At 40.8% G+C, this 21,346-nt stretch overlaps 1 protein-coding gene across 3 annotated transcripts in view; it reads right to left on the reverse strand.

Annotated features, from left to right (window-relative positions):
• Positions 1-21,346, reverse strand: part of LOC111864611 — a 629,006-nt gene that overhangs the window by 6,573 nt on the left and 601,087 nt on the right. For 2 of the 3 annotated variants that reach the window (XM_023851979.2, XM_023851978.2), the window contains exons 10-18: positions 17,871-18,023; positions 12,526-15,459; positions 12,247-12,397; positions 12,033-12,163; positions 11,108-11,362; positions 9,635-9,835; positions 6,472-7,074; positions 4,026-4,278; positions 2,361-2,642 (exon numbers count right to left, since the gene is read on the reverse strand). In XM_023851979.2, coding sequence (XP_023707747.1) covers positions 2,361-2,642; positions 4,026-4,278; positions 6,472-7,074; positions 9,635-9,835; positions 11,108-11,362; positions 12,033-12,163; positions 12,247-12,397; positions 12,526-15,459; positions 17,871-18,023 — 4,963 coding nt within the window. The remainder of the gene's footprint in view (positions 1-2,360; positions 2,643-4,025; positions 4,279-6,471; positions 7,075-9,634; positions 9,836-11,107; positions 11,363-12,032; positions 12,164-12,246; positions 12,398-12,525; positions 15,460-17,870; positions 18,024-21,346) is intronic. The other variant, XM_023851980.2, reaches the window with a different exon arrangement.

Consider the following 21,346-nt stretch of genomic DNA (forward strand, 5'->3'; position numbering starts at 1 on the left):
TTCGATCATGGGTCTGGTCAAGTGGGATTTGTGGTGGACAAAGTGGCACTGGGGTGGGTAATTATATCCCAGAAAGCATTTATTATACACACTGATGGGTTACACCATCACAAAGGGAAACTATCAAAGTTCTTTTCTGAACATATAATTTTCTCAATAAATTTAAATTTGGGCTCCCTTGTTGGCACGACAAATATCCAGACAANTCAGTCAGTGGTCATGTTGCCGAGTGGACCCAGCTGGACTCCAACCCCCACTAAGCGAATTAATACAGAGTGACTGCCGCTTGTCATCAATAAAATACAGGATGTCCTGACGAAAGGTATCCAAATAATTATATCTCAGAAAGCATTTATTATACACACTGATGGGTTACACCATCACAAAGGGAAACTATCAAAGTTCTTTTCTGAACATATAATTTTCTCAATAAATTTAAATTTGGGCTCCCTTGTTGGCACGACAAATATCCAGACAACATTCAACCTTCTTCCATGTTGCTTAAAGCATGTTTGGTGTTACTGTAGCCACAGTATCCCTTATGCAGGTCTTCATGTGTTGCAGGTCATTGATCTTAACCTGGTAGACAATGTTCTTCACATAACTCCACAAGAAAAAAATCCAATGAGGTTAAATCTGGTGACCTAGAACGGCAAGCAACCAGTCTACCTCTGCCAATCCATCTCTCTGTCCAAGTGATTCCTAACATGGTGGCAGAAATGTGGTGGTGGCCCCTCTTGTTGGAGGATAGTTCNGTTCCATGTTGCTTAAAGCATGTGTGGTGTTACTGTAGCCACAGTATCCCTTATGCAGGTCATTGATCTTAACCTGGTAGACAATGTTCTTCACATAACTCCACAAGAAAAAAATCCAATGAGGTTAAATCTGGTGACCTAGAACGGCAAGCAACCAGTCTACCTCTGCCAATCCATCTCTCTGTCCAAGTGATTCCTAACATGGTGGCAGAAATGTGGTGGTGGCCCCTCTTGTTGGAGGATAGTTCGAGTTGGTAACTGGGGCAGCGCATACAGCTCCAGCATATCCAAGTACAAACGTCTAATCACAATCTTTTTATATGAGACAAATTCCGTCTTAAGTGTAAGAATTTAATTGTAGTTTTTTCTTCACTACAATTAAATTGTTACACTTAAGACGGAATTTGTCTCATATATATTGTGTGAGTGTAACAGGATGCTTAAATATAATATCACAATCTTTTCCTTAAAGAAAACAGTCCAATCAACTTGCCGTGCACTAAGCCAGCCTACACGTTCGCTTTGGGGCAGCCTCCCTCCAATTCAAATGTGATGTGGATTTTGACCACCCCCAAATCCTTCAGTTTACAACCCCATTGACATGGAACATCTTCTCATCCAAGAAAAACACTTTGTGGAGGAAATCAGGTAACACCTCAATTCTTTCTAGCATGTCCATGGCAAAGATTGTTCATATTACTTGGTCAATCGATTTTAGAGCATAAATTGTCTAAGCCTTCTGCGCAGCAACACTGTGCACTGCTGAACGTGCAATTTGTACAAAACTCCAAGCTAGCAGCACAAACTTCCCTGGAATGCCTCTCTAATGGAATTGACATTTTCTTCAGAGGTCTGTGTCTTTCCAGATTTTATATGCAACAGAATACCTGTAGCCTTCAGTTTGTCGTTCCAGAACCGAATGCCTTTCCGTGTAGGAGGTTGATGTCCAAATTGCATTCTAAAACAATGCTGGACAGCTGTTAAGGGATTGCACCTCTGCTAGCCACAACACGCACTGAACCTGTCCTTGTGGTGTCAACATCATTACTGAGTTTGCCGAAGGTTCAGCTGGCTGGCATGTGTGTGTAAGCCAGGCATGAAAAAAAAACTTTTACTTTCCGGCGACATAAAACTGGATACATATATGACAATTAGTTTCAGAGATATATATTTCTTATTTTGGATGCCTTCCACCTGGACACCTTGTACAAGGATAATGATGCTTCTTTCAACCCTTCTCAGTTCTCTATTCTGTTAAGTATTACCATGCTGGAAACAATGAAAGGGTGATCAAACTTAAACACAGAAGGGAGCTAGAATGGAAAAAATATAAATCTAAACAATGCTGTAGTGCTTCTTGTGTATATTGGTCTCCCTGCAAATGTCTCCGACCAAAAGAAGAGTTTAATGGTTACAATAAACCCAAATTTTGGATCTGTAAGTTGAAAGCTAGCATATCCTTTAAAAAAATGCCCATGCAATGGAACACAAGCAATCTTGGACACTGTTGCTTAATATAACTTCATTTAATGGTCATAAATTTGAGGCATCATACTGCTCTTATAGCTGACAATCCGCAAAATATGTATTCCTGAAATACCATACCTTTGATATGTTCATCGTTATCTCCATCTTTTGGGATCCCCACATAAACCATGACATTCACTGCATCTGATATATCAAGATGCAAATTTGTTGTGCCCTTTGTAGGGTACAGGGCAGAGCCATAGGCATTGTACATCTTAGGTCCAAGATCAGGACGCACAAAACATTCTGGAAGGCGACTTGCAAGATTCAGACGCCCTGTCCGATGAGTATATTCTGCTAAAGGCAACACGCGCATCAGGTCACTAAACCGAGATGGCAGCATCTCCGCAAAATCTTCACCTTGAAATACAGTAATAAGGACATCTGAAATTGTCTGTATTTTATTTTCACTGGTGACAGCTAATGATCTGACTGAAAGTGTTGGGCATATCTGTTGATTTCTTTCACCAGAAGGGTGGATATAAAAACATGATCAAACATGAGATTGCATTAGCATTAGACAGAGTCTGTGCAGGTGTGGCACATTCTGTGAAATTCACAGGAAGTTCAGCGAGAAACTTCAGCGATATGAGCAGTCACTCACACTGCAACTAACTTCAACAGCAAGAATGCAATCATCTGTAACAATACCTCCGTCACTGTAACATAAAGGATCATTCAGTTTCGATATCACTGCCATCCTCATCACATTCACAATGAAATGAAGGTAGTGATATTGAGTTGGAAATGATTAATAGTACAATCTATATTTATATTCTTAAAATCTGTTCTCTTTTCGAGTGACAAAATTTTGGTTTCTTTTTAGAATGAACTGTGGTATCAATATACAAATGATGACCATGCTGCTTTGTTGATTCAATTCATTCTTGCTTAATGTATACATACACAATAAGCATAACTGTTTCAGTAATATAGAACAAATCATAATATTGTATACAACAGCATAAAGATTATTTATGCCCTCCAGTGTGATTGATAAATGTTTTTTTAACTTTCATCATTTACATGTTTTGGTCCTAGGAACCATCTTCAGAAGGGCATTGTCAATACATACGGAAACTACTATTACATACTTGCAGAAATTACTATTACAATGTCACAGATATAAAATATTCTGTAACAATTACTATAATGTGCATGAGTTTGTTAGAATATTTATAAATTATTATAATTACTCTATTTAAAAAGTATTGTTTATATTCATGCAACAGTGTGTCACAAAGGGTAATTATTACCTCATTTTTAGTTCGCAGAAAGATATGATGCAGCACAGAAAATACGCAGGATTACGCATGTACCATTCACATATAAGCTACTTCAATGCAAGTGTTTTATATAACAGGCAATTACATATTACAGTTTAGCTAACATATCCAGGTCCAGCTGGGAAATTTTCCTGCACATTGCTTGAGATGTTCTCTATCAACATTGAATCATTACTGCCATCGAACAACCAATCACTGCTATCCCACCCCCAAAAAAAGGAGAGGTAAGTGATAAGCCAAAATAGTCAACCTTGACTAATTAACCAATTTCAAACACTTTAAGCTTCAGAGTGTCAAGGGTAATGGGAAGTCACCAGAAAGTCATGGCAATATTTTCAGCTTTCACAGTACATGTGGATGTGACATGGTGAAGTGTTACCTTCTCTTCATAAGAGGATAGTACAAAGACAAATGCCAAGCTTCATATGTGTAAAATTCTGAACCGCAGATTCCTCACCTGGTGGCCAGTCCTTCAGTTTGAGCAGCATTGGGTTCCCTCTGTCATCCTTCAGACGACGAGAAAAGTGTTCAAATCCTTCCCAAAACTTCCGCATTGGCTGATTTGGCACCAAGTTACCAGTCATACAGTTGATCAAGTCGTTTTTGTCCTCACCAAAATCACGTGCGAATGAATCTGGATGCCAAAGGCTCATGTCCAGATGTTTTGTTACATCAGATACTATCACAGGCTGGCCACGTTTCCACTGATCCTGCACAGTAAATTCTCAAAAATGTTACCACTAAAATGATATTTATTTTAATACTTCTATTCAATGGCCTCTACCTTCAATGTGTCATTAATGGTACCAGAAAATTATGTTAACACCCTCAAATAGTGCGCGTGTGAACGTCTGGGGGGGGGATCAGAAAGTGAATGTTAGTTAACAAATAGGTTTCAGGTAATGGATTCTCAGTGACAAGTGTTTTAAATTTCTGACCCCTAAACTTCTTTTGCATTACTTGCTCTTGCCAAGGCATCTATCTTCAATTCCTCCACTGTTCCCTATCCCGAATTTAAATCCAGTCTGTACCACCCCATTCCATCTGTCTACGATCCATTTTAATAATATCCTCCCACCTACATCTAGGTATTCTTTCTGACTTTCCCTCAAAACCCTGTATACAGTATAGATTCAAATTCTCCCCCATGCCTGATACATGCCCCACTCGTCTTATCCTCAACTCAATCATTCTAATTACATTTGGCAGTAGGTAAAGTCATAAGCTACCCATAAAGCTAGTTTCTCCTATTTTCTATATTCTATAATTTTATTCCTCTTGAACACAAAATCACTTTCAAATGTCCCAAGTGCAGAATCAAAATGTGAACACAATCAGATGTAGATCTTCAAGAAAAGTGTCGGCTACTAGTGTCTGATATCAACACAATTGTAATGTGTCAAGGAACTAAAAAAATGTACTGGGCATTAAACATCTTTCATTTCCTCTACAACTTCTGCCTTAAGAATATTTCACTTCCTAAGTATTTAGCAAGTTATGATCAACTCCCCTGAAAGTGTCAATTTTTACCAAAACTGCAACAGGTCAACAAATTATACTGTAACTCCCAGCTATTAGTCATACATTTCACGATAATTCAGTCTTACATGCAAAGGACAGAAAAGGCAAATATAGTATGCATTTTTGTGGCCTTGCTTTGAGTATACAACAGAAAATGGGCAAAGTGTATGAAATGCTAACATGGATCTTTGCTATGGGTACTACTGTTACCATGATTTCAACTGAGATGCATCTGAGCCATGTCATTAGTACTGGTCCCACTCATAACTTCATACATCCACCATTTTTAACTGTACAAAATTAAAAGCTATTAAGCAGAATATGAGATTTTCACAGCAGTGGTAATGGGGAGTTTCTGGGATATAACACTGTGCAGTCTTTTGAAAATCAACTGATGTTTCGGCTTGCAACTTGCTTCCATGCTGGTATCTTGCTCGGTTTATCTGATATTGAACATGGAGGTGATTTTTCTCTGAAACGTCAACGTACTAAATGGTGTCATATCCCAGAAGACAGAACCCTTAAAAAGCTACTAAGTTTGAGAGACCTCTAATGGTATACATACTCGTATGCATCAATTTTCATCAATATCTGTATGGTGGGCCTAAATTAAAACATGTAGATGGCCACATAAATGTGACCATAACATAAACTATATTCTTGTATCCAAAGAATGATCAATATCAGCATTATAAACGATTCCTATCAAATTACTCCCTGAACCTTGTCTTGCTCCTCCTTCACGCACACACATATGCTAGCTTTAAAGATGAAGGTTATAGTTGTTCAGCTGAGATGGAGCAGTAACACTCACTTCTACTGAAGATGATTACAGTTCAGCCCATTCTTAATCTATGTTCAATGGTTAACATTATTACCTGACAGCATTTCATAAATTAACTTACAATTTCCTGTGATATATAATCGAAATAATCTGACCTAGCAACATGCTACAAAATGTTTCACTGAATCAAAGTTTTCACTGCTGTATATATACTGGAAAATCCTTTCCTAACTACATTTTTGCAAGGGAAGTGTGGTGTTTTGAGGGCTAACAACTGGACTCTCATTCAGTGTGTGGAAGTTTCTGCACACGGACTGAAATGCATCAGCCAATNACTCTCATTCGGTGTGTTCACAGTGTGTGGAAGTTTCTGCACACGGACTGAAATGCATCAGCCAATACTTTGGCTAAGAGTAATACTAGCCTCCTCCTGGATTGGAGCCCACTCTCTCACGACTGTCGTCATCTCTTGGGGGAGGGGAACACAATAGAGTCTATGAGGTACCCCCACCCAAGAAATAGATTCTACAGTCCTGTCTATAAAGACATGAGGCAAGAAATCCCAACAGAGACCAAACCTAGAAGCAACCCTTCATACCTGGAATATGCGGTAATTTCCTTCACAATTGGGATCAGTCAGTCTCAGCAGTTTGCCATCACAGAGCCACGAATGAGGAACATCTGAATACAGAATCTTGCTTTCTGTGAGTGTCATGATACGGATAGGTAACGGTTCCCGACCCTTTTGCGCCCAGTTGTAACGTCGTACAAAATGCTTGAGTTCTATTGGAGCCTTCCCTTCAACAGACACAGAGCTGCCATGATGATCCTCCTTCTGAACACTGTGCTCAATAACACTTGAAATGACCTCATCAAGAGTGTCCAATCTTGATTTCTTTGTGCCCTTAACTGTGGCTATAGAAGTTGCTGATGTGACAGAAGAACTTGCATTTGAAGCTGCACCACTGTTGCTGCTGCTATTGTTACCACCACTGCTGTTCATATTGTTATTAGCATTACTACTAACATTGTTACAGTTGTTAAGGCCACCAGATAATGAACTGGTCGAGTTGTTGGCTGGAGAAGCTGATCGGCTCCCACTACCATTGGGCTTGTGTGAAGGACGGATCAAGAGCTCCCTAAGTGTTGAGTAGTTCCCATCCTTATCCTCATCTGAGTCACTGCTGCTGCCACCAGAGTCCTTCAAGACACATGTACATTACATATTTAAATTTACACAAAATGACCAGCTAACAGTAAAAAAAATTGAGTCAGGTGTCAATTTTATTCTCCTTTTACAACAGTAGTATGCATCCTGTTGTGTGTTATAAACACGGTACATAAAATGTATACAAAAGTATGCAGCCCACACAACAATATTCTGTATTTAAAACAATGTAGACACTACTGTATCAACATTTGTTTTACTGATGCTGCATGTTTCGACCCTTATACTGGGTCATCACTAGGCATACAATTATACCAGCCACAGTTGTTGAATTGCATCTAATTCTTCAATCAGGATCCTTATTGTGCACCTGAATGTTTTTAAATGCATAAATTGAGCCTATCAATTAAAATTTTAAAATACTCAGATAATAAAATTTAAAAAAATAAGAGACTAGAGATACAAACATAAAAATTAAAACTGTACTAAAATGGAAATATTTTGTGATAAATATAGTCCTTATAATAGTTAAAAAAACTGTTACAGATCATTTCATAATAAACATCATCTTGGGTGACATACAGAAGAACAAGCATAAGCTCCACAAGAAGATAGTATGGGCAAGACCACATGACCTAACTTCTCTGAGTCTGTTTCTTTTTGTCATAAGCTCAATCTATGATAACCAGCCTCTGACATCTTTAATAAACAACTGTGCTGGGCATTATTCTTTGGGTATTTTCAAGTGAACCTCTGACTCCACTTTCTGACATTTTCTTTCTTATGTACTGTAAAGTAAAAGCTAAGTTGCCAATGATGCAGTTAAATGAGCACCAGAAATTGATGCAGGCAGAACCTTTAATTACTATTTAACTGTCAACTCCATGAATGATGCATTGTAATATTGAAGTTACACAGCGACTGCTACCAAAACCACTATAGTTGTAATGCTGCTACAGTTCCTTCTGGTCAAAATCTTGCATGTAACCACAGAGATTACTAGAAGGAAACCAAGAAGCTAGGATCACAAGGCTTCATATTCCACATAGGCTTCAGACCACAATTTTATGAGTCGCAATGTTATGGAAGTACTCAAGAGTTGTACAGGTGTTCTTTACAAATATGCCACAGTAAGCCAAGCACCAAAAGAATCACCTGCAAACCACTTCAGTGCAGCAATGTGTAGCATAACAATTTCAATCTAGTACACTTAAATTCCAGTTCTGCTTTCTTATTGTTTGGGGATTATACTTTTCTGATCCGGAAGATTCAGCAACATCTTACCACTTTACACATCTGTAAACATCAAATACGCCTAACAAAACCACATTCATTGGCGAAGCAGCCCACTTCCTAATTCAAGCTACTGTTCTTCCAAAGATCTAAAACTGAATAAGTTAGGCAGTACTGATCAGGCCATATACCAACACTCAGGGGAGCCAAACATTTTGAGCATGGTCATTACCTGTGATGTGATGAGGTGGAAGGAAAAGTGGACCAACATAGGTTTCACAGTTGCAATAAGGGTAGGTGTGTGATACTATTCAATTAAGACATCACATGGTTATGAAGAACAGTAGGTTAAGCCAGTCTTCAGCCAGGTTATATTGATCTTCACAGTTTTAAGTTCTGGGGGAATTTTTTCCAGTAACTTCTCCAATGGTTCACCTGTTTACATGGATGTTTTCTAGGCTGCCCTTTTATCAAATCTGATGTTACAGGTGACAACCAACAAATTTTATAAAACAGGCCACTGTGAACATACAACACCATCCCATCATCAGGAAAGCTATCAATAGAGTCCAACACCTCCACAACTTCAAACATAAGACGGATATGAACTGGGTAGTCTGGCTTCACTATTTTCCAACAGCCCTTCTTCTTAGCTCACTTGATAGCACACCTCACCTCACCACTCTTACGCCCACTGCACAGCCATGTACTTACTCTTTGTGCTTCATGAATTCTGAAGATGGTAAACGTAATGTACGATGAAACGCTAAAAATCTAAAATATACAACACAGCTAAATCCTGAAAGCCACTGCATATGATACATGTTGCTGATTGTACCCTGCTGTATTCTTGGAAAATTCTATTCAACAGATGGATACTGACATAAGGAGTTTCCAATATGTGAATTTTCATTTGCCTGCTGCAACTCTTGCATAATCAGCAGCAGACCAAAACCCCTAAAAACCATACAACCCTACAAATATGTATGCTAAGGCACCTTATCCTACAACACCAGCAGCCCCGGGGACACTTCAAGTTCCAACAGGAAATAAATATGCCAACGAGGAGTCTTTACAACTTTGATCAAATATGTATCACTGTGAGAAAAATGTAAAATTACTCTGATACTGTGTGGATGAAACGAGAACAGCGTTAAACACAAATGAATACATATTCAAAGAGAACACTAATCCAATCCATCTTCTACATTTTCAATCAGGATATTTTTCTTTGATGAGCCATGCTGCCCCATCAATGACTACATTAAATGACTCTGGGACAGTCCTTGTACAATGTGTTATACCCATGCTTCCCATGCTTGTCTTTGCCCACCCTACAAGGTTTCTCAATTTCAATTACCTCACATGGTTTTTTGTCCTCACTGGACAGAGCAACATCAGCCAACCAGTTAAGGGGGGAATCCTGGTCTTCCTGCTTCACAACAGCTCCATTTGTTGCCCCATTCTTCTTCTCCTTGTCTGATCCCTCAGAATCCTTTTCTTTCTTTTCCTGTTTAATTATGCCATTCAGGGGCTCATTCTTGAAGACTTTCAACAAATCCTGACCAAAACAGACACAAAAAATCAAAGCTCATTTAAATGTAAGCATGTAGTAAGACATATGCTTACCTACTACCATTTGGTGGTTTATTTTGAAAAACAAAATTACAAGAAATCAAAGTGTTAATTAAGCTGGGATGTTCAAGAGAACTTCTCATCCTCAGATAGAAACCTTGTAAGGCAGGCTCAGAACAAGAACAGGAGTTGAGTTAACTGCATTTTCAACACAACAAATTTACAGATAAAAGTAGCATCCCCCTCTTCAAATATATATGCTTCAAACTCAAAGAGTTGTCTCAAAGGTTTAAAGGCTACCCCATACCAAGTATACTTTCAGTAACTGGTGGTAAAACAGTACTGAACTTAACTGGAAGGATAATCAAGGGTTAATACCTCTATTACACACAGCACCTAAAGAACATTTACAGTTTACTGTGGGCTCTCCCTAGTTCTGGCCATGGTTTATCCTGTACCCAGCAATCAAGCTGTCTTAATCCACTACTGCACAAATAGTTCAAGCTGCCTCAAAATTAAATGCGTGGACAGGCCTAATAAATGTTACAAATTTCAAGGTCAGAATGAATACTACACATAGGTATAAAATATGACAAATATTAATTTGGACTAATTTTCAGCAAAGTTAGGTGATAAAGAAAAATTCTGAAGAGGCATAATCATATACTATATCTGTAAATGTCCAAGATATCAGGTTATATAGAAGTAATCTGATTTTTATTATATAAAGATGTCAAACCTCTGGAGAGTTCAACGTGAACAGGACGCACGGTCCCAGGAGTTCCCTCTAGACCGGCACAGGTTGCTCAGTATTACATAGCCACGCCTAAGTGATGATGAGAGTCAGTGAGACTCAGTCATTGGACATGCTCCGGAGCATCAAGGTTCAATTCCCAGCAGAAAGAGATACCCTCTCTTGGCCAGCATCTCTACAGCCCACCCAGCTTCCTACCCAAATGGTACAAGCATGCTGTTCCCAATGGGTAAAACAGTTCCGGCATTAAGATAATCACTTGCCTCCATTTTGTGCTAAGATTAACCTCCACTGCGTGGTCCTTAATCAAACACAAGAACAACTGTACGTCCACAGCAATGTCAATGATCAGAAAACATTACAGAGGCGTATATAGATGAGTGAAATAAGTTTCGCAACCTTTCTGGACAATAAGTACAATTTTCATAATAATGTACCTGCCTGGCCTCCTGTGAAACCCAAATTATACCGTGGTTGTAGTTTATAATCTAGGGTGATAATTACCTTGCAGATGCCATTTGTTGACTTGTGTGGAATATCTTTGCTCATTGGGCAACCACAATACTGGGGAATGCAACACAACGCTCGTACATCATGCACTTTCCTTCCCAACTGGAGAAGAGAATCTCCTGCAATTATCTGGGTCAACATTAATTTCTCCTGCTCATGAGCCTGTCTGTTTGTACAAAGGAGCCATGAAAACTCATCTCTGTCCTTCCCAGCTTCACCCCAAATCTTGATCGAGCCATTCTTTCGACCCTACAGCGAAAGGAAACATTCCATCTTTATACAAATGTAACATAACTCATCATTAACATCTATAAACTGCAAAACAATTAAATCTATGTTAGTGTAACATTGTCTTTACTAACAACCCAGAAACACACAAATTTATTTTATCTTGCCATGCATCAGACGGGTAAAAAGCTCATTTCAAGACATCAAGTGTAGTCAGTTTACAGTCTCATCATATGCAGGCTGGGGATATGCATGTAGTAAGGTCTTAAAACTACAGCTCTCTGTTATTAAACATTCCTCGGTATTTTCACACAACAAACAAGATGATTACTTACAACTTCACCACATGCCAAGATCACAGAATCACACCAAATAAATCAGCTGTTTTTCGACATCTACCTTAAACAATGTAGGAATACTGAAGTCATCGAGAAACAAATGATTTGTGTATGTCTGTATACAAATGGTGTGACATCTCAATTACAGGATATGTTAGTGTCAAGTAGCATATTAACTTTCCTCTCAATTCTCTAATCTCTGGATTCACAACCATGACTTGACTACAATTTTAAAAACCTTGCATACATGCAGTTCTCATATTCTGAAACAAACCCTTATCAATACAAAACAAAAAAAAAAATATGAAACTTCCAAGCCATGTTAACACTACAACAAATCTCATAAAATTTACCTTGTAACAATCAATGCAGACAACAAACCCACATTTGTTACATGCCCAGTGGAAATTGAACAGGGTGGTTTCACATACATCACACATCTCCCGAACACCCTGAACTACTCTCTTCCAAGCAATGGTTTTTTCTGAAATTTGAACAATCTATTAGTTTGCAGTAATCACCCAAGATTTGAGGAATGTGGTTATTTTATTCAACAACAGAACAGACCTTCTGACATATGAACAGCTATGGACTCTTTTTCTTGTTCAAGTAAATCACAGAACTGATCTCCAACTTGAGTTAATAGAAATCTTGACATTTCAAGGTCTAGGTCAGCAGGTGGACTGTCAGGCAATGGAAGCCACAGCTTCAAATCTTCCTGTAACAAAACATCTCATCATAACATTCCAAAATGATCTATTAAGACTACAAAGACTCACCTCTAGAACTCTAACAAGAAACTACCAAAAAGCAATGGAATAAAAGGACATAAAATTTGTGCGCTACCTCTGCAGCATCCCTGTGTGGATCCGAGAACCCTGCAATGGCTAGCTGCCCGTTCTTGGTGTAACGCAGGCGCCTGAAAGCGTAGAAGCGGCAGAATATATTAGGCATGTTCTTGGAACGCTGATTGGGTGTCCAGCGACACTCACGGCATTTAGCTAGCTTGGGGGCCACTTCATGACATGGACCATCCTGCAGAAAACTCTCACCCGTCTTCTTCAACTGGCTTATGGGAGGTTTGCGAAAAGGATCACGCTGTGGAGCCGGAGGATCATCCCTAGACTTCTTCTGCCGCGGCTCCTCACCTCGATCGTTTTTTGATGATTTTGGTCTGCGTCCTCGTTTACGAGGTTCCTTGCTTCCTCCACCTCCACCTGCACTACTTCCACCCCCACCACTTGCAGACTTCTTGCCACTGGTTCCACTCTGGTTGGTACTAGCACCACTGTCTGAATCTTTGTCACTCAGACTCTCTTTGTCACTGTCGCTACCACTCTCACTGTGCACTGCCACAGGCGTCAGTTTCTTGCGTTTCTCCTCTGCAGCTTTCCTTGCAGCACCTCCACCTTTCTTCCGCTTCACTTTGGGTGGCTTCCTCTTAGGAGGAGACTTATGTTCAGGATCTGAACTTGATGAATCATCAGGACGTGAATGTTTGGAAGTTGGTATATCTGTCGCATGTCCATTTAATGTAACTCCACTTCCATCCTTATTACCTGCTGGCACAGGTCCTTTGCGGTTATTTCCTTTGTTAGGACTTGGCTTCCCTTTGCAAGACAACACAGTCTGAAGAGAAGAAACACTACTGCTACTACTACCACCACTATGAACATTATCTTTATTTATTCCTGTCCCAGATAAATTTGTACCCAGATTTAAAGGCAATGTCACACATGAGCCACTACCCACAATCCCAGTGGTGTCTTCAGTTCCATCCTCTCCCGAGTGCCTCTGAAGCCATGCTTTCTTGAGTTTATGTACAGGGTAACTACTGCCTGTGGTTGGTCGAACAGGACCAGGGCTGTTTGATTTGTCTGAATCCACATTGCTAGGTGGAGGGTGTGGTTTCACTGGTGTGTAAGGGGAATTTGGTGGTTGTTGCACAGGTAAGTTTGGGCTGCTAGAATTTGTGGGTGGCATGAGGGGTACCGGGCTGTTATTCTGTTGCCGAGCCACACCTGTTTCTGCTATAGGAAAAATTGCTGTAACCCCTGGACTGCTGGACCTGACAGAGCCATCTCCAGATCCTGTTCTTGCTAGTATAGTGTTTGGGCTTGTGGTAACTGTTGTGTTTGCTGGTAAAGGTTCTTGTGAGAGAGAGACCATCAGAGTCGTTGCTGCAGGAGTACAATATGCAGCAGTGTTTACTACTGTAGTTATTGGGGTGGCAGCACTGGCAATCAGAGGACTCGGCTCACTTACACGAGACAATAATGGCTGTGCCAGTGTCCCCTGTGCCATTACTTGCTGTGGAGGAAGATTCTGTTGATCACACCGTCGTTTCTTACTTGGATCCACAACACTTGGATTATGATGAATCGGTACACCTTTCCTTTTGGGAGAACCAACCAAGTCATCTCTGTTGCTCCCCCGATCAGATGACACTCCAAGATCCAGTGGCTGTGTCTGGAAAACAGGAGTCATACCAAGGTGGTGGTGCCCTGGTGTCTGATGAGGAATCTGTAGCGGGGATGAATGAGGATTTGGGAGTGGAGCAGCACTAGCAGAAGGCGGGGAAGATCCTTGGTGTTGTGAATGTGGTTTCACAGTAAGACTTGTGCCACCAGGATACATTCGGTCAAACATTCCCCTACTTTCTCCAACTCTGGTGTGAGCTGGAGGCGGAGGAAGGCCTACAGGTGCCTGATGTGGGGGAGGAGGATGATGATGGGGTGATATCTGCTGGTATGGTGAAGGCGAAACAGATGACGTGAGAGGAGCCTTAGATGTTAAAGGTAAAGGACCAGAGTTGACATTTGTATCTTGAGCACGGCACACTGGAGTACCAGTCGTGATACCAGGCTTACCATAGATATGTGGCGGAGCTGGACTACTCACTTTGGGTTTTGAGGAAGCTGTCACATTTCCACCTGTTGGCAGTGGATAATGTGTTGTGGTAACATGCCCCACAGGGGATGGGTAGGGATATGACCCCACGGTTGCAGTCTTAGAAGAACCATAGGGTAGGGAACTTGGTCCACTAGTTCCACCATACCTCTGTTCTGGAGGTGAAGGATGTGGCTGTTGTTGCTGCATTGCATGTGGTGACTGGCGGTGAGGAATTGTGTGAGGACTTGACTGCTGACTGGACCTGTGATGTACTTGCAGCCCTTTACCAGCAAGGTTCTGTGGTTCTAATGTTATGTGAGCATGATGAGGACTAGGCGTATGCCGTGGAGCCAGGGGATGTGGGGACTGAGAAGGGCTTCGATACTCATACGCTGCTTTATGCTGAGCCAGCGAAGTTGGAGGGAGGTAATGAGGCTGCTGTGATGTCACCATGTCTCCTGCCCTTAATTTTGGACTCGGGGAATGTGATGGTGGCACCTTTGAAGAATCATGGGGGTGGTGAGGGCTCTTTCCCTCGTTTTTAACAATTACAGAGTTCTTAATATCACTCATAAGCGGGGGTGGGTTTGGCAACATCACGTCTCTTTCCCTATCTAATCCCATTGAAGCTGATGCACTTTTTGTAGTCACTAAAGATGTTAAGCCCGATGATGGGGATCCTTTCAACTGTTCCTGCTTTACTTTGCCACTGTCATGGGGAAGTAACCCTCCAGGATGGTATGCTGGATATCCGAAGAGGTTAAAAGTTGGCTCTGCCTTGGGTAGCACTGTATGGCCAGCTGATTTTTCTGATGTTTTCCCACCACTTATTCGACAATGGGCAGGTGGTGGGTATTCTACCTTTGGTGCACTAGGTGGCCTCTGCACCTGAACAGACACAGAAAATAGGCTATAGTAATCTTTCAAACAATAATAAGCAAGTTTAGCCCATGTATGGGCATTTCAGGAACAAAGCTTCAACAGTATTACACTTTCACACTACGACAATACTTGCAATTTAAAACCTGTCCATATAAATGTATCAATACTCAGGGTTCTCTTCCTAGTTTACTTGAATCAACAGACGCTTAGAAACTCCTAAGCACATTGTAGACATTTTGTTATTATTATTATGGCTCTATAGCCCTTTATCAGGGCTTAGCCACCTTTTCAGTTTCACAGTCGGTAGGACTCCTTAGATGGGGGATCAGCCCATAGCAAGGCCTCTACCTACACACAGAAAACAATACAAAAACAGGCCTTGAGTGAGATTCGAACTCACGATGCCAGAGTTCAAGGGGGCCAAGAGAGTTCATGCTTTAGACCGTGTGGTCACCATGACTGGCCCTTGCCATTGCATGAAATGCTAAAACACTAACACACAGAAAATCAACTAAAGCTAGTCATCACGCACACAGACACACTTGGAAAACAGAAGTTTCCGAAAGTAAAAAAGAAGTTAAAACCTTCGGCTGTTTGTTTTAATGTTACCCTTTTAACAGTGTTGAATATAAAGGCATAATCACGATTGGAACAGTCATTAATAGAGGGAGCTGGTGCAGAGTACACAAACACAAACAGGGAGCGCGCGCGCGCACACACGCGTCAACGCCAGTGAGAACTCTGGGGTTTCAGTAATTGCAACGACCAAGAGAGAGAGAGAGAGAGAGAGAGCTTCAAGGCGTGTTACATGTACTAACTAAAGAATTCAATTATCCTGAAAACAAAGGTCACACATAAGGCATAATCCTCTTCCATGGCACCAGAACCCCCTCATAACTATACCTTCCACCAAGCTGCATAAATGTATGGAGAAATTATAAAAGCAAGATTATTTACATTTTATACATGTTAAATGGATGAATATATGCAGTGACCACAAACTATCATTGCAACTGTAATGTAAAATAAGAAGAGAATCAAGCTGGGCCTATACTACATGGTGTGATCTCCATAAGAGGAATTCTTAGCCAAATGTAACTTCCTACAACATACAAGCACAAGGAAACTTTCAAATGGCCTCTTGTATGAAGGTTACCATCAAAACCACTGATACATCCCCAATGAACAGTTAAGAATATGACCTCATTGGGATTTGAACCCGTGACCTTCCATCTTGTAGCACAGTGTCTCAACCAACTACGCTAACGTGTACCCCAAGAATCGGTTACTGCCCAAAGAAATAAAAGAATGACACTCTGAGCTTCTGGCTAAGAAAAAATAAAATTACAATTAATATGATAAAACTTATCACCAATTGTACTGTGAAATATGGCTCTACAGTTGGCAAAGTAATTCTACAAAATTCACAAAATAAAGTTTGTTTCACTTCCAGACAATGGAAACTTCAAATCATTACTCTGATAACTATCCATTTACTTACTGCCTACGAGTTACTGAAACTATGTGGGTAGTATTTTGGTTCTCATTTGAAAACTGAACTACATATAATTTATTCCTCAGAAGAATGTTTGCAAAGTAACATTTCACACCTGCTCAAATAGTCAAATGCTTCAAATCTCCAAGAATGGCATTACCACAAGCCACAAAATGATGTGCCTTGTTACTGACCCTTAATATAACCACTGCATCTGTCGCCTGGTCCTTCTTTGCTTTGAAGAGGGGCCCTTATTTACCACTGCATCATGCAGCCTCCAGAGACTCGTCAAATTATCATCAATGACAAATGAGAATAAAACTCTTCAATGCTTAAAGAAGTCTCAACTTCTTGGCTCTGTGATGCATGTGTTCATTCAAAAATCACTGCAGAGAACTAAAGCAATAAGTAAGAAATAAAAAATGGTAAGCTCAGTGGTAGCTGAAGCATTTTTAGTTTCTCTTTTATTCTTTGGATCCAGCAATTTTTCGCTTGATTTTAAACAGTTCCCTTGTACTATACACCCTTTCATGTGCTAAAATTTTCATGGCCTTCCTATCCCTCAGGACTTGTCCAATTATTTGAGAAAGTCGTGCTCGATAACAAGCAACACACATGCTCTCACATAACAACAACTGATTTTATAGAGGAATAGTGACCTCATGCACACTTACGCTCAACTTCACCATGAAATTTCAGGCATGCCTAGTGATGGGCCCACCACTAATAATAATAAACCATCTAGGTGGGGAAAATTCTTGTGGCACGAGAAACTTTAATAAATACACATATACATAACAAAAATTATACCACCGCTGACAAACACATGCACATTCTGTATTCAAATCGCAATAAGGAACACCTGCAGAGTAATATCTGGTCACACCAACACCCCAAACTATTTAAAGAAAAATAGGCTCACCCCAGGGGGATAGTATCTCTCTTGCCGTAGTCTCTCAGCAATCAATCGCTGTTGATGAGTAACGTCGTGTTCATTTACACGCTTCCTTTCATCATCAGCACCAGAACCACGAGGAGGAGGTAAACTGTTGATAAGGTTCCAGCGCATATTATGCTGAAATCACAAAAGAACACCTTGCGTGAAAATTACTTAACTCGTTCTTCTTTAATACCAGACTATCACCGTGAGGAGGGATGAGCTGCAGCTACACAAAATACAATGCAATCATGTCAATTCGGCTATTTCGAGGGGATAATATTCGCGATATAAACGTCGCAGAGAACCTAATCCACATTCTGTACTGTTATTTTACGGCGCTGCGTATATGGTGTAATATTAAGCATAGCGACCATAGCCCAACAGAGGTATTAACCCGACATTTGCCTGGTGGGGCTGTGACGAACCAAAAAAACTCGATCAGGTCAGTCTCTGCCACTGCCGAGACTCGAACCAAGGACCCTTGTATTCAAGCCTTGAGCGTTACCACTACACCAGCCTACTTGAAATCTGGCGTCTTTCATATAATACTCATGATCTGTACACCATTTAAAAAAGATAAGACACCACTGTTCATTAATGGTATTATTTGCATATTATTCATACAGTACAAACAAGATTAAGGCGCGTTCGAAAGAAATGTCGCAACTAGAATTAAGTCTTCAACCTAAAAAAAAAAGAGGTATGCATGCGAAACGAACATATGCTCCACGACACACAAACTAAGTTACATATGCAGTCCAGACATAATACACCACCTACTTTCTTGAAGAACTCTTCTGTCTACAATTTATCGCTTCCCTACACAAACCGGCTACGCTCAAAATACCACCATAGCGCAGGTCGCATGCGGCACGTACGCCCTACACTGCAAATACACGGCACAGCACTACTTAAATGCTAACATTCCATCAATAATTGTTTCCTTAAAGCCACATACATGTCAGAATGAAAACAATGCTGACGTCGTACACTGAATTTACTTCAATCTAGGTAATGATAAATATCTGAACCTAATGCATTTCAAGGATATTCCAATACGCTACTTTGGTAACAGGTGTGTAATAAATTATACTTCGTATTACCCACTCACGAAGTCAACGGATGTGCAGAATTTTAATGCATAATAATATTTCAACAAATTTCCAACGTTCTGTCTGGTATTTCCCGTTAATTTCTTTATCGCCCATCCACCACTACCACCATCGCCCAAGTTCTACCAACGGAGAAAAACTTCTGGCTAGAACGCCTTTACCGGCCTTAATGGTCCCCTTCCCCTCCAGCATGCTCTATCGATGCGCATGCGCTTCCCTTTGCAGGTCAATAGTTACACAGATTAACTACAGAGTCCGCTCGCGTCAAACTTCCATAGTCCGCACACACAACAGCGTCGTGATTATACAGCAGTTACACGAGCAATATTTCTTACACCATTTAAAACATGGTGGTTACTAGAAAGTATAACTTTCTTTCACATTAAAATACTCTGCATTCTGCGCTCTGAGTGTATTTACAAATATCGTCAGTTTCTCGGTGTAAACATCTATTTGAGATTCTCACGGCAGTGGTTATGGTTATCTTCTGGGATATAAAGCCGTGAGCCTGTTAAAGTCAGCCGACTGCTTTCACGCTAGTTTCTTGCTCAGCTTATTCTTCGACCCTGAAGATGAAAAAGACATGTTCCTTCGAACCGTCGGCTCACTTTCAATGAACTACACGGCGTTATATCCCAGAAGACAGAGCTCTTCTTTAATTAGCGATTATTTCCGTATAGAGCATTTGCCGACTGATCGTAGTTATGCTATCTGTGAGGTGGGAGCTATTTAGATTCTCTAGCTTCAAAGGGTTAAGAGCCAATAATTCCGGTTCCTGTAAATACATATGGCATTTTTATTAGCAGTACTTCGTTCGACATCCCTGGAAAAGGGATCACGGAGAACTTACGAAACCGAAACACAGAGAGCACTTCACACTATGTAGGAACTTCGTTGGACTGCTTGCATGCACTTCCGCCTTAAGCTACATCCATGAAACTGCACGCAAACCGTCAGGTGCTACATTGCCTTCAAATTTCACACACGATGTCATAAAACAGCATCGAAGTTCGGATCTATATTCGGCATGGTAAAGGTAAAAAAAAAATGTAAGAGTTGTCCCTGTGCTTAACTAATTAAGCACTACATCATGAAGGCGTATGGAGGAGCGGATGTATAGATCCGCGTTTCTCGACCTCTGCACTAGTTGCAGGTGAGAACATTCGGCATGATATGCCACAAAAAATGAAAACCCTCTCTTCCAGAATATGTAAGAAAGGTTCTGATTATACCTAAAGTTCTCCGGAGCATTTTATCACCTGCCAATTTAATACACAGCAGCAGGAAGATTCTAAAGGGTTCTGGACGATTGTGTATAACACTCAGAACCACTGGGTTTCTGGACTTCGTACACCGTTCGGTATTCCAAAAAATCAGACAACACAACGTTGTATTCTCTAATTTTTTGAATACCGGGCGAAGGACAAAGTCCTAATCCCCAGTAATTCTGAACAGGAATTCCGCAGCAGCAACATTCCGAATACGCGCCATAGCTCAAGCGGTTAGTCGCTGGCTTCCCAACTCGGCGGCCCGGGATCAATCCCAGGTCTGATCATGTGGGATTTGTGGTGGGCAAAGTGGCGCTGGGGCAGGTTTTCTCCGAGCACTTCGGTTTCCCCTGCCAAAAGTGGCGCTGGGGCAGGTTTTCTCCGAGCACTTCGGTTTCCCCTGCCAATCTTCATTCCGCCAACTGCTCCACAATCGCCCTTACCTATCATCTGGGGCTGGTACAATAGGCCAGAAGTGGCCGCAGTACAAGGGACTTAGTCCCACCCCACTAGCAATAAAAGAAAACACTCTGAATAGGTATAACAGGTCCTACACTTATGTATTGCTCCACGCATACCAAGCCGTCTACACTATGTGCGTGTGAACCGTCTTCACGTTCAGCCTGCTTGCCCCCGCTTACCAACTGTATAGGAGGCTTGGTGTGCATACACGTGTTAAGGAAAAAGAAAACATTCTACCACTGGTATGTGAATTTCTTGTTTTCCAATCTGGGGTCAAATCTGGTTACGCTATTGGGGCTCACTAAAGTTCGGATTGCTTGAAACATCGGTATCTGTTTTTCTACGCTTCTTCGTGCGTCCTACAGGAGAAGACAAAAGATGGAAATGCTTGTTCAAAACTGACACAAATCCACGTCATTCCCCGTTTTAAAATTCGTTCTGAGGTTTTCTTCAAGGTAACAATTTGTAATTTTATACTGAATTATGCAGCATACAATTTATCCACATTCTTCTTACAGAGTTCAGCACATTCAAGTGGAGCTGTAACACAGCTCTATCGATTGTCGATTCACCACAGAACGATCCTTTCCCACGGAGTTTTATATTACTCATATGG

Source organism: Cryptotermes secundus, unplaced genomic scaffold, assembly GCF_002891405.2.
Source record: "Cryptotermes secundus unplaced genomic scaffold, Csec_1.0 scaffold7, whole genome shotgun sequence".
Classification (NCBI taxonomy): Eukaryota; Metazoa; Arthropoda; class Insecta; order Blattodea; family Kalotermitidae; genus Cryptotermes; species Cryptotermes secundus.